Source organism: Triticum urartu, chromosome 4, assembly GCF_003073215.2.
Source record: "Triticum urartu cultivar G1812 chromosome 4, Tu2.1, whole genome shotgun sequence".
Taxonomy (NCBI): domain Eukaryota; kingdom Viridiplantae; phylum Streptophyta; class Magnoliopsida; order Poales; family Poaceae; genus Triticum; species Triticum urartu.
The window spans coordinates 80,593,200-80,605,069 of record NC_053025.1 but is presented as its reverse complement, the minus strand read 5'-3'; the positions used below and the strand labels follow the sequence as shown (position 1 = coordinate 80,605,069).

Here is an 11,870-nt window from a genome sequence, read left to right as displayed (position 1 = left end):
AGTATTTTAGAAAATAGATTTGGTCCAATTTTGCAACAATTATTTGGTAGTTCCTTCACAAAAAAACCTCCTTTCGGGCACTCGGAAAATGAAAAATGGTTTTTTCGTCCAAAGAAAATGAAAACTTCCTTAGGCAACATTGTTTGCCATTCCAATATGCACCCTTGTGCACAATAGGAGATCATTTGAACAAACTATGCCACGAATGTGGCCATAAGATTGATCATTTGGCTTGAAAGCCATGAATCTTCAGAGATGATAGCTCATTTCTGAGAACACTTTTTTAAAATAATTGCCGTATTACAAGTTTTTTATTTTTCTTGGGAACTTGGCCACATATAATGACACAATGCGAAGGTTTCCCAATTTTTTGATTTTTTTTGAATTTTTTATGCCCGTTTCAAAATGCGGTCAAAACGGCGGGCTTGACCGTTCCTAGCTAGTGGTTGAATCTTGGAAAACTTTTGGTGTTTCTCTAATTAAATAGATACTTATGTACCTAGAAATGATTTTTGTAAAAAATAAATAGCGAACTATGAGGCAGCTGCAGTTCAAATTTGACCCGCTTCCAGCTGAATCGGCGGAAATTTGTCTTTTTCACGAGAGGTGGATCAAAACTTTTTACACCCAACCATTTTGTCAATTGTGCATTAAATATGTCCTAGTATTTTAGAAAATTGATTTGGTCCAATTTTGTAACAATTATTTGGTAGTTCCTTCACAAAAAAACCTCCTTTCGGGCACTCGGAAAATTAAAAATGGTTTTTTCGTCCAAAGAAAATGAAAACTTTTGACAACCAATCATTTTGTCAATTGAACATTAAATATGGCCTAATATATTATAAAAATGATCTGGTCCCATTTTGCAACAAATATATGGTAGGTCATTTAAAAAAACTCAATTTACGCACTCAAAAAATAGAAAATGAATTTTTTGACCAATTTAGATGGTGATAACGTCGTACTGTATTCTGATTGGTCCGTGGACGCATCACGCGGATCATGCATCGAATACCGTCGGATGATCGTGGATCCAACGGCAGTCATCAGCCCTTCCACACCATCCCCGAAACCCTACCTCTGCCCTGTTGTAATTTTACATCCACCCCGCCGCCTCCTTTCTTTCCCTCGCTCTCTCCTCCTCCTCTCCCCTTCTAGATCCGCCCACACACCACTCCTCCTCCCTTCCAGATCGCAGCCTCCACCTCCTCCTTTCTAGATCGCCGCCTCCACCTCCCTCCGGCCGAGCTCCCCGCCGTCCATGGCCTTCCCCATGCCCTCCTCCTATCTCCCATCCCCTTCCCTCACCGCGAGCCCTTCTTCCCCGCGAGCCCTCTCTCTCTCCCTCCCGCGACTCCTCTGCTCCACTCAATTCCGGCGAGTTGAGGCGGCTCTCGTCGGCGCGCAGCACACCCCGGGCTCCCCTCACGGAGCTCTTCCCCCTCCCGTCAGATCCGTGTCTCGCACCCTCTTGTGCAAGCCGGCAACATCACCCGTGGCTAGGGTTCCGGCCGCCACTTTAACTTCGTCGGGATCTGCCACATGCGACGACGGCGAGGCCAGAGGTGGCCGGATCTAGCACCGGTAAGCCCCTCCCCTCCTTCTTCGTGCAGCATCTCCTCACCTCACCTCGTCTCATGCTCCTTTTTGTAGATATGCGTTCACCGTGTTCCTGGTCTTCGGCTATGGTGAGGGGCGGGAGCATGCGCCGGAGTTCACCTCCTCCGGGCGGGCGGGCGGGCGGGGTGGCCTCCTCCTGCGGGAGGCGGCCGGGAACACTGGGCTTGGATCACGGACGTCGGCATCATCTTCTCCGACTCAGACTAGGGCACCGCTGCTCCCGTCTCCAGTCCCTTGCCATTAGAGCACGGACGCCACTGCTCCCGCCTCCAGTCCTGACAGGTGACAGCCGACGCCCTCATCTCCTCCAGCACTGGTTGTCCCTGTTTCCAGTGCCGATCCTGGCCTCGTGGGTGAGTTCTTGGAGAATCATTGCTTCCCGGTTTCCGCTTATACACTGAATCTCTGAACTTGTTGTCCATGTTATAGTGTGTGCTTGCTTGCACAGCTTTGTACTATCAAAATAGAGTGCGTGCTTGCTTGCTGTCCATTCAACATGGGAATCAGGCGGGTTAGCTTGGTTTATTTGGTTCTGTTGTTGCTTTGGGCTAGTTTGGTACGTATGGGTTCAAATGGGTGCTTAATAGGAACGGACTGGATTGGTCTATGTTGAACAGAAAATCGAACTGGACTGGGGTGGTTTGGTTTGATGCCGTACAAACTGAAATGGTCTGAACCCGGGGGTTCAACCGGCACTGCCGCACCAATCGCAACCCACATGAACAAACTAATCCCAATGCTCAAGTGTTTCTCTGTGTTGAGAGTGGATGTGTTGACGCCCAGGACATGTTAGTACTGTAACCTGTAAGCTGTAACTGATGTAATCCTGACGTAATGAAAATTGCTTTGAGGATCTGTCAATTATACAGAGCTCTCCATGCCCAAGCTGAGAAATTCTTGTTGTCAATCTGTTTGATGCCATCATTTTCTTACCATCATATTATATGTGCCGCTCAACATTCAACCTGCTTTAATCTGTACTAGTATTCAGTTTGTACCTCATCTAGCACACTGCCTAAAATTGCCACTATTCTTTCAATGAAATTAGTAGAATTACCTTGTGATTCCTCTGTTTGCTTCACATTATGGTTTCTCTACTGCTAGTGTCTTACTAGCTTGTTTTGACTCATCGTGTTCCCGCTTGTAGTTGATTTTCCATGTGCCTAAGTATATGGGTAGTAAACGTGCAAGCAAACATTTGAACTCAAACCCATCCATACTATGTACTATACTATACTGAAGAAGTAATGTAGATGAATATATATGCAGTTTTTGAAACCATCCTCTAATCTTTGCTTGTTTTTACAGTTTGGTGCTACAGTTTAAACCATCACCTAATCCGTGCCTTATCTAGAAATTTTGGCATGAAATTAAATCTGGCTGCTTGTTTACATTCAAAGTCCATATATATGATGCTGAAATAAATGAACACCATATATAGAGAACTAGTACTAATTTATGTTCTGAACATGCATGGTTTGAAATGTCTAAATCAAAGTCATCTTGTATTGTTTCTGGTTGATTTTGTTGTGCTGACTGCTCACAAAAAATATATATCTTTCAGACTCGATACATAAAGGACCGCAAGAGATTATATGGCAGGATACTGGACAGTAACCGTGTCAAGTCCTCCATTCAAGCAAAGTCCAAGGATCGGTCTGAGATGGAGTAGTTTGTCCTGCTTGTGCAATGTTCTTTCCAGCATCTCAGCTGTGTACTCTAATTACTGGAGTATTCTGTAGATTCTTTTCAATTAAACTACTCCAGAGATGAGTCTTTTCCATTAACTAAATCTAAATGAAACATTAGATGAAACTTGCCAGAGATTATTTAAATATTGCAGTAACTATTTGACACACATATTGTCATGCATCAGTAGTAGCATTAGTTGAAACTTTTATAGTAGGACTTGCTGTTATAGTGGGACTTATCTCTGTAATTTAGCCAAACTTCATGTCACATGTACTAGTGTGCTAAAACTACTACTTTGTTTTAAACAAGTACTAATGTTTTGGTAGGACAAGAAGTTTCAAATTCTTATGCTGGTTTATGTTCTCTTTTTAGGTTATGAGAAGATATGCTGTTGGAAATAACTTTTGCTGATAATCCTTTGTTTTAAACAAGTACTAATGTTTTGGTAGGACAAGAAGTTTCAAATTCTTATGCTGGTTTATGTTCTCTTTTTAGGTTATGAGAAGATATGCTGTTGGAAATAACTTTTGCTGATAATCCTTTGTTTTAAACAAGTACTAATGTTTTGGTAGGACAAGAAGTTTCAAATTCTTATGCTGGTTTATGTTCTCTTTTTAGGTTATGAGAAGATATGCTGTTGGAAATAACTTTTGCTGATAATCCTTTGTTTTAAACAAGTACTAATGTTTTGGTAGGACAAGAAGTTTCAAATTCTTATGCTGGTTTATGTTCTCTTTTTAGGTTATGAGAAGATATGCTGCTGGAAAGATGCTCTTAGTAAACTGGAAGGGTTGCAACCAAATCCAATTGACAACATGGCAGTGGTCTCTGAATATCTAAGCTAGTGATCATCTTTTCAGCGATTCCTTTTCTGTTTGGCCTTCTCGTAGGTAGTGTACATTAGTTGTCTGTTGGAGTTGTGATGGCAGTATATCTTCTTTGTTGCTTCGCTGTCGTTTGATATAGATGGCATTCTTTTAGTTGCTATTGCTTATGTATAGATAATCTGATGAAGATGTACATATGATATATGATTGTACGACGAAACAAATATTGCTTTGATAGCAAAATAAAAAAAACTCATATATTTCTCTGTTGTCCAGTCCTATGAATTAGCGGGCTGAAAATATTGATGGGTTGGAAGAGGCTTTGGCCCAAACAATGCTGGACAAAGATGGAACAAAAAAAGTCTCAAAAATAGAAAATGGACCGCAAAAAGGCTGAGGCCCAGAAAATGGAAAAGGCTTAGAAAACAAAAAACGCCATGTTGGGCTAGGCCCATGTAGCTAGCGAAAATTAACTGAAAAAAAACATAAAATGGGCTGAATTAATGGGCTCGGCCCATGTAAAACCCCCAATTGGACCGGGCTGATTTTAACCAACGACCTTTTCAATTCGTCGCAATTTTGCCACGTCAGATTGCCACGTCGGATCCGACATGGCCTGGGGAGAGAGCTAGCGACCAAAACAGAAGGTCATAGGATCAACGACCTTTTGTTAAAGGTCGCTATAGTTAGTTTACGACCGCCAGCTTTTGACCTTCTGTTTTTGGTCACAAAAAGGTCGTAAATGGAAATTTGTGACATTTCAGTGACCAATAGTGGTGGTCACAAGTTGACATATTTCTTGTAGTGACAGGCTTAGCCTGTGGTGCCCTCGGCGACGGCGGTAGGAGGTGAGGGTCGCTTGTGGCTACTGGAGGCGGCCGGCGGGGTTGCCCCGGTGCGGCACGACGCTGCCGCACGGGGGGGGGGGGGGGGGGGGGGGGGGGGGAGGTGCCAGATCAGCATATCATGTGTGAGTAATTGGCATGCCGCTTGTGTGGGGTGTTTTGTAAAACTCTAAACTCTATTCTCTCCTTATTTAATGGATGAAGCCAATCTTATGCCTCCGTTTCAAAAAAACAAATAGATAATTAATTTCCAAAATCATACTCATTAACCATTGTAGAATCTCAAGTAGTTGGTCACACCCCATAGTTTAATAGTACACTACACCTTCGGTTCCTTGTTTAAGATGATACGAAATCATATGTACTTTGGTAAGAGTTTCCGTTTTCTTGTCATTCCCATCTCTTCAGGGGATTGGTTGCAAGTCCCTGCCAATGCCTGAAAATCTCTCATCTCTTTTGGACATTATTATATATCAAGTGTCGATTAGATAGTGCTTGTTCTTTCTCATGCTCCTAGGTGGCTCCATCATGCACACGTGGGTGTTAGTACTATTTAATTAGCTGAGTCAACATACCGTTTAACAATCACAATTATACAAGAAAAGTTAGCGTGTCAATCTCCAAAATTAGCGTTGCCTGACGGAATCAGTTAATTATTATGTCCGGAATGTGGCGTGGCCAGCTGTACAACTCCCTCTAGACATGTCAGCTATACAGCTGGGGAGCTCTTTTGGTTCCTTTTTGGGATTATCCATGTCATCGTGTCGACTACTTAATGGCAAATGATTAGGAACCTTCGCAACGAAAATAGTTAGATTAAAACAGTTTGATCGAAACGATCAACGGACATGCCGACTGCATGTGTGCCTAATGCATGTTATATTAGTTAGGATGATTCTGATTAAGCTCTTCAATTAGCTCTTGTAGTCATGATTTATCAAAGCTCTCAATCCTTTACCAGCCTAAAACTTGTGTAACACTACATTGATCTTGTGGTAACTTTGGCTGCTTTTTCCTTCAAGGTTCACAACACCTGTTGATATCACCAAAACCTTTCTGGAACCGATTCTAATTCCAAAGCAGCAAGCTAAAGCTACACCCTCAACACATGCCAAGTCAGACTCACAAACTAACCTGTTTTAACTTATGCACTAGTTAAACAATGGTTCATATAATACTAGCGGTTGCGAGTGCGTTATCAATCACACTTTCTTGGAACGGAATTCGTAACCTGAAATGTATTCAAGTCATTGTTAATAGGTCGTTGGCGCCCGAATTTTCAACGTCGGCATCTCACGGGTGAAACTACTTTGACTACAAAATTTAGGGGGGCGTATTTGTGATGTATGACCATATGTTTAATATGGAAAGCTATTGCAATCGGGTGCATCCGCGAAGTGTACGTTTAAGTAGGTGGCACTGTCATACTTGTTGCAGATAGGCTACTTATAGCCAATGAGCTGAAGGTACTTTTTTTGGTGATTTAATTAACTAAAACCCTGAAAATTGAAAAAGACTCGGTCAGCAAAAAATCACTTTGTATATGCAGTAAAAACCGAGATATATTTGTCTCTTCACACTTGCATCTAGGAAGGAATATATATGTGTAGTGCATGTTTTGGTTAGTGGTTGCATCAGATTTCCGCAGTTTGCTACGGATGTGCATTTTGTCCATTGTTGTTGGGGCCTACTTCCCCACTTAGTTATGCTAAGCAGTTTCCCATTCCATTTGCATAAATATGTGCTTGCTTTGCTAAACCAAACAAGGGCTATCAATGTTACATATTTGGGTGGAAGGGTTGATCAGTTTTAGTTATATTCTTAGGGCTAGTTATAGGAACGTCCAAGCAGTAAGCCTTTTAGTTTTTTATGAGTGTTAATTCTGTTTTGCGACAATGAGCGAATTTTATTGACTCAACATGAGGCATCAAGCAGGAGATACATACACAATGGGCACAAACCCAACTTTTGCATAGCTAGGATGCAGACAACCAAAACCAGCGCGCGCACACACACACACACAAAAGAACGCCAGAGAAAAGCCAAGTCATACCAGAACAAAGCTATGCATGAGTGTTAATTCTGCTCTACGCAGCAACACTCTTGTACATTTTCTAATGCTGGTAGCTGGCGCAGCTTCAGTTAAGTTGAGCAAAGTATTGACCATATATATGCTATAAGATGTTCACTCGCAAACAGTTGAGCAAAATATTGACCATTTGTACATGTAAAGACAAGACTGGAAGGACCAGTATTATAGCAACTAATATATTCACAGGTTTGACTTTTTTTTGGTTCTGTAATCTAGTCTCCTAAATGCTTCTATGGTTCATGTTTTCTCCGGTCTCCTGGAAAATCGTTGTAGAACCCATTTTGTGAATATAAACTGTTCACCCTTCTACCTTTTGTTCTGCAAGTACAAATTGAATGTACCAGTGAAGGACAGGACACCGGACACCCCTTGGAGAGCGCATGCGTTTTGCTTAGTTACATGTGTACATCAAACGTACGTAGCAGTTAATAGTGCAGAGCAACATCCCTGCAGGCCACATGGTGATGGTCACATTTACGGCGCAGAGTGCATATGCATGTACCGATCTACTGTTCTCGCTCACCTCAAGATATGCATGTTACTCCATACCACCCATACAAAACGAACAGTGGGCGGCATGGAACGCTTGAATGCATCCCATTTCTGCAGCACATCCCATGCTGCAAAGGTTTGCAGGTTTTGGGCTTCTGCTCTGCAGGATGCAGGCAGCCAACCACCTTCCTTGTGTGTGTGCTAGCTCATTGGCCATTACTACGGCTGCTGTTTTTGTGTATGGCTGTAATGGCTGGGATAGAACGGTTTGCCCTCTTGGGGGTGCACCCAGATGTTGACCATAACAACCTCTCTCAACTTTTTCATCTGGTGTAAATGAGATGCGTACATATGGAGGAATTATTGTACTACATGGAACATAAGATCATAAGAAAAAAGTCCCGTTTGATCTGTGATGTAATATAAATAGGTGTCAGAACAAACGGCATACGTAATTGAAAAGAAGCGTCAAGAACACGTACAACAGGGCAGGGAGTTGTTTAGATAAGATCGTTTGTTAAGAAAGTTGATGATGTCTTTGCGTTGCATATGGAGGAGGGGAGGGGGGAGAATATTGTTAGGGAAGTTAGAGAAGAAGTACAAATATTGCAGCTGGAAGTAATCCGGCCGGGGATAGGTTTGTGTTGGATGGGGGCTGTGAGAGGAGTGGTCTCTGGCGAATAGCCAAACGGGGCAAGTTGGTGGGAGATAGAGATGACATGGACACACGGTAGCTAGCCCTACACACACGCACGAGAGAGAGAGGGAGAAAGAGAGATGTTGAATACTCCATTAGCGGTGTATGTGAGCGTGCATGCATCATTCACAGCCCGCCCCCCCCCCCCCCCCCTCTCTTGTCGTGTAAAACTAAACTAAAAGGACCTCTTCCCCAAACCCTAGCCCAATATGCGTGTCATTACCTGCGTGCGTGTGTGTGGGTAAAGCTAACACACACACCATAGCCTTCTCTCTCACTCTACCTCTATATACATACGCGCCTCTGACTTGTGGCCATTAGCTCATTACGGACCAAAAACGCATTAGCTTCCTCTCTCTCAAGCGCAGCTCGGAGCTCTCTCGTCGGCCAGGCTTCGATCCTCCGCCTTTTCTCCGGCCGGCAAAGGCCGATGGCGGCGTCGTCGTCGACGACCAACACGTCGGAAGGCGGCGGGAAGCCAGCGTCCTTGTGCCCGAGAGGCCACTGGCGGCCGGGGGAGGACGAGAAGCTGCGCCAGCTCGTGGAGAAGTACGGCCCCCAGAACTGGAACTCCATAGCCGAGAAGCTCGAGGGCAGATCAGGTGGGTGAAACTGCCGGCCTATCTCGTTGATCGTCGATCTGTTTCCAACAAGAAATGTTTCTTAATTTCCTTTTTCAGATGACGTTGATGCATATAACCTTGATGAGAAATTGACTTTGGTTGATGCGATTTGTGCTCAGGAAGTAGATGATCTACGCACCTTGGTTCAGTTTGCCATACTTTTTTTTTGAGGGGGGTTTGCCATACTAATTTCTGCACGGGCAGCAGGTTGTTTTAGCTGCTTGTGCCATCTACCAAGAAAATCCTTCCTCGAGGGGAATGATATTTGCGCTGGGCTTAGTTTTTGGGTATCTTGAAAATAGAAGATTATTTAGATATAAGTTAATTAAAATTATGCCTCGTTAGTGAGTTTTTGTGTTATACCCAAAAAACAGTAGGATCATATAAGTTGTTCGTTAATGTGCACGATGACGAGTTGAATCTGTTTTGCGGTACCTATATAGTTCTCTTGCTGTGCTTATGGATGTAACTTTTTCTATCTTTCAAGGCGCTTCAATGGAATGATACACAATTCTCCTAATATTTTCGGAAATTTGGAAAGATTAGTGTTACTTTTCTTAGACCAAAGATAAATCTAGTCTGATGGCCATAAAGGCAAACAGGTACGATTAAGTGATCTTTGTCTAATTGATAACATACAAATTTTTAGCAGTTCGGAATTAGTTATATCCCTGAAATACTTGTTCTAGATTGAAGAAGAAATTATGAACACAAGGTTTTATTTGCATGACTACTAGCTTGCAAAATTCATGAACAAGGTGAAATTAGCATGCATGCAACTTTATTCTAAATCTCCTCTTTTAGTTTCACTTAACTAATTTTTTCCCAAAACATATACAGCTGCATAATATTTTTCACAAAAAAGTTACATAGTATGAGGTAAAGGGAAGCAACAACATAACTAAAACCCTGTACAGTTCCTTAATGTAAAAGATGCGGTAGGGTGTGTTCTTACTAGCAACACTGAGACAGCATTATAATTAGATAATCACCAGGCAAAGCACGGTTAGTTTTATGTTTATACATGTGAAAAATCCATGTATATATGGATGCATGTGTCAAGAGTTGATCACCTACACGGCTTAGCCTAATGAGAAGATTTCTTCACTCGTCTCTCTCAGGCATGCATGCAGGTTGATGCAACTAAATCGATTTGTACGCAATAACCTTTATGTGCCCTGACCTACTCTCTTGAGTGCGTTAATTATGTAATTACTCGCCCGATTAATTTGTCCCACAAATCCTACAACATTACAGTGCTATATCAGAATTTCACGTCCTTGCAAAATTGCACTACTTAACCATGAATTCCCCATATTGGCCAAAATAAATAAAAAACTACGAATTCTTCATTCGTCAATGAATTGCACTGAATTATGATTTCTTTCATTATTAATAATTGCTAGAATGTATTTCCCTGACGTGCTAAATTTTCAATTTTATTTCGAATATTTAAAACTAGTTTGTGGTAATTAATTGTAGGCAAGAGCTGCCGTCTCCGGTGGTTCAACCAGCTTGACCCGCGGATCAACAAGCGGCCGTTCACGGAGGAAGAGGAGGAGCGTCTGCTAGCGGCGCACCGAGTCCACGGCAACAAGTGGGCTCTCATCGCCCGCCATTTTCCTGGCCGCACTGACAACGCCGTCAAGAATCACTGGCACGTCGTCAGGGCCCGCCGCAGCCGTGAGCGCTGCAGGCTCCTCGCGAAGGCCGCCTCGTCCACCTTCCCGTCCTACTACAGCGGCGGCGCCCAGCTCGACTTTGCCGGCGCGTCGGCCGGCTCCTTCTGCTTTGGCTTCTCCAAGCCTAGTGGTGGCGGTTTCTTCGGCTCACCGCCGGCTGCGGCGGCAGTGGCGCCTTCTTCTACTCCAGTACTGTTCAATGGCTACGGCGCTTCAGGAAACCAGAGCTTGCTGTCAAGGTACAGTAGCTACCTGGACGGCGGCAAGCAACCGGCGGCGCCGTCTTCTCACTCCATCGCCTTCTCCTCCCCACCTTCAAGAGAAGCACTAGCGTTGGATGGCCGTGGCGGCCCTGACCATCAGCACAGGAAGGATTACCATGTCGACGGCGATGAACCACTGAAAACGAAGGATGCGCCACCGTTCATCGACTTCCTCGGCGTCGGCGTGTCCTCGTGAACCATGGCAATGGAACGATCGATCGCAGGAAGCAGCCGGCTGCAGCCTCCATCAACTTGTCGATCGATCTGTGTTGTTAGAGCATTGCATCGCCGTTAATTGGTAATTAACTGGCTAGATAGGCGCATGCATGCACTGTTTATGGCAGAGATCAAGGAGGGCCTTAATTAGAACTGTGATGATCATGTGTAATGTGTTGAACTGTTGAACATGATCATGTGTTGAACTGTTGATCGATCAAATAAGGTTTGTGGCACATCGTTGGTTTTTTCTGGTTAATAATTTGAATTTGTGTTGTGTGCTAATCGCTGCTTATTAAAGGCCGATTGTTGAGACGCCAATTGTAAAAAAAAAAGTGCTAATCACCATCAGACGTGTAAATTGTGATAAAAAAGGCAACAAGATCCCGTCAAAAAAAAGGCAGCAAGATCACATTCACATGGAATACACATTTTGCAAACTAAAGGGTGAATATCGTCGTCCCGCTAGTCAGAAGTAATTACTAGTAATTGGGAGGGACTATATATGGCTAAATTACCCAAAAAAAGACTATTTATGGCTAAATCGACTTAGAAACAGTTATTTCTAGACAACTACTCATAGCCATAAGATCAAGATTTTCTCATCATATATGTTCATGCATAACTCATGAAAGATCGAGCAGTCATCAACACTGACTTGTAATAAATAGTCACCTTTCTGAAATAACAAAATCGCTTTATGCAGCTTTTGTCCACACATAACAGTGAAAAAATGTTGGCCTGTTTTATATACATGCAAAAACTGCAACATAGAACTTCGATTGTAATTTCCTTTTTGAGTTTGTCAGTGAACAGTTTAA

At 43.1% G+C, this 11,870-nt stretch overlaps 1 protein-coding gene across 1 annotated transcript; it reads left to right on the top strand.

Moving 5' to 3' along the window:
* Positions 1 to 8,493: 8,493 nt before the first annotated feature.
* LOC125550785 (transcription factor MYB52-like) lies at positions 8,494 to 11,285 on the top strand. The gene is made up of 2 exons (XM_048713875.1): positions 8,494 to 8,867; positions 10,371 to 11,285. Exons 1-2 carry the CDS (start codon positions 8,696 to 8,698, stop codon positions 11,027 to 11,029), a joined length of 831 nt encoding a protein of 276 aa, XP_048569832.1. The 5' UTR covers positions 8,494 to 8,695; the 3' UTR covers positions 11,030 to 11,285.
* The last annotated feature ends 585 nt before the right edge of the window (positions 11,286 to 11,870 follow it).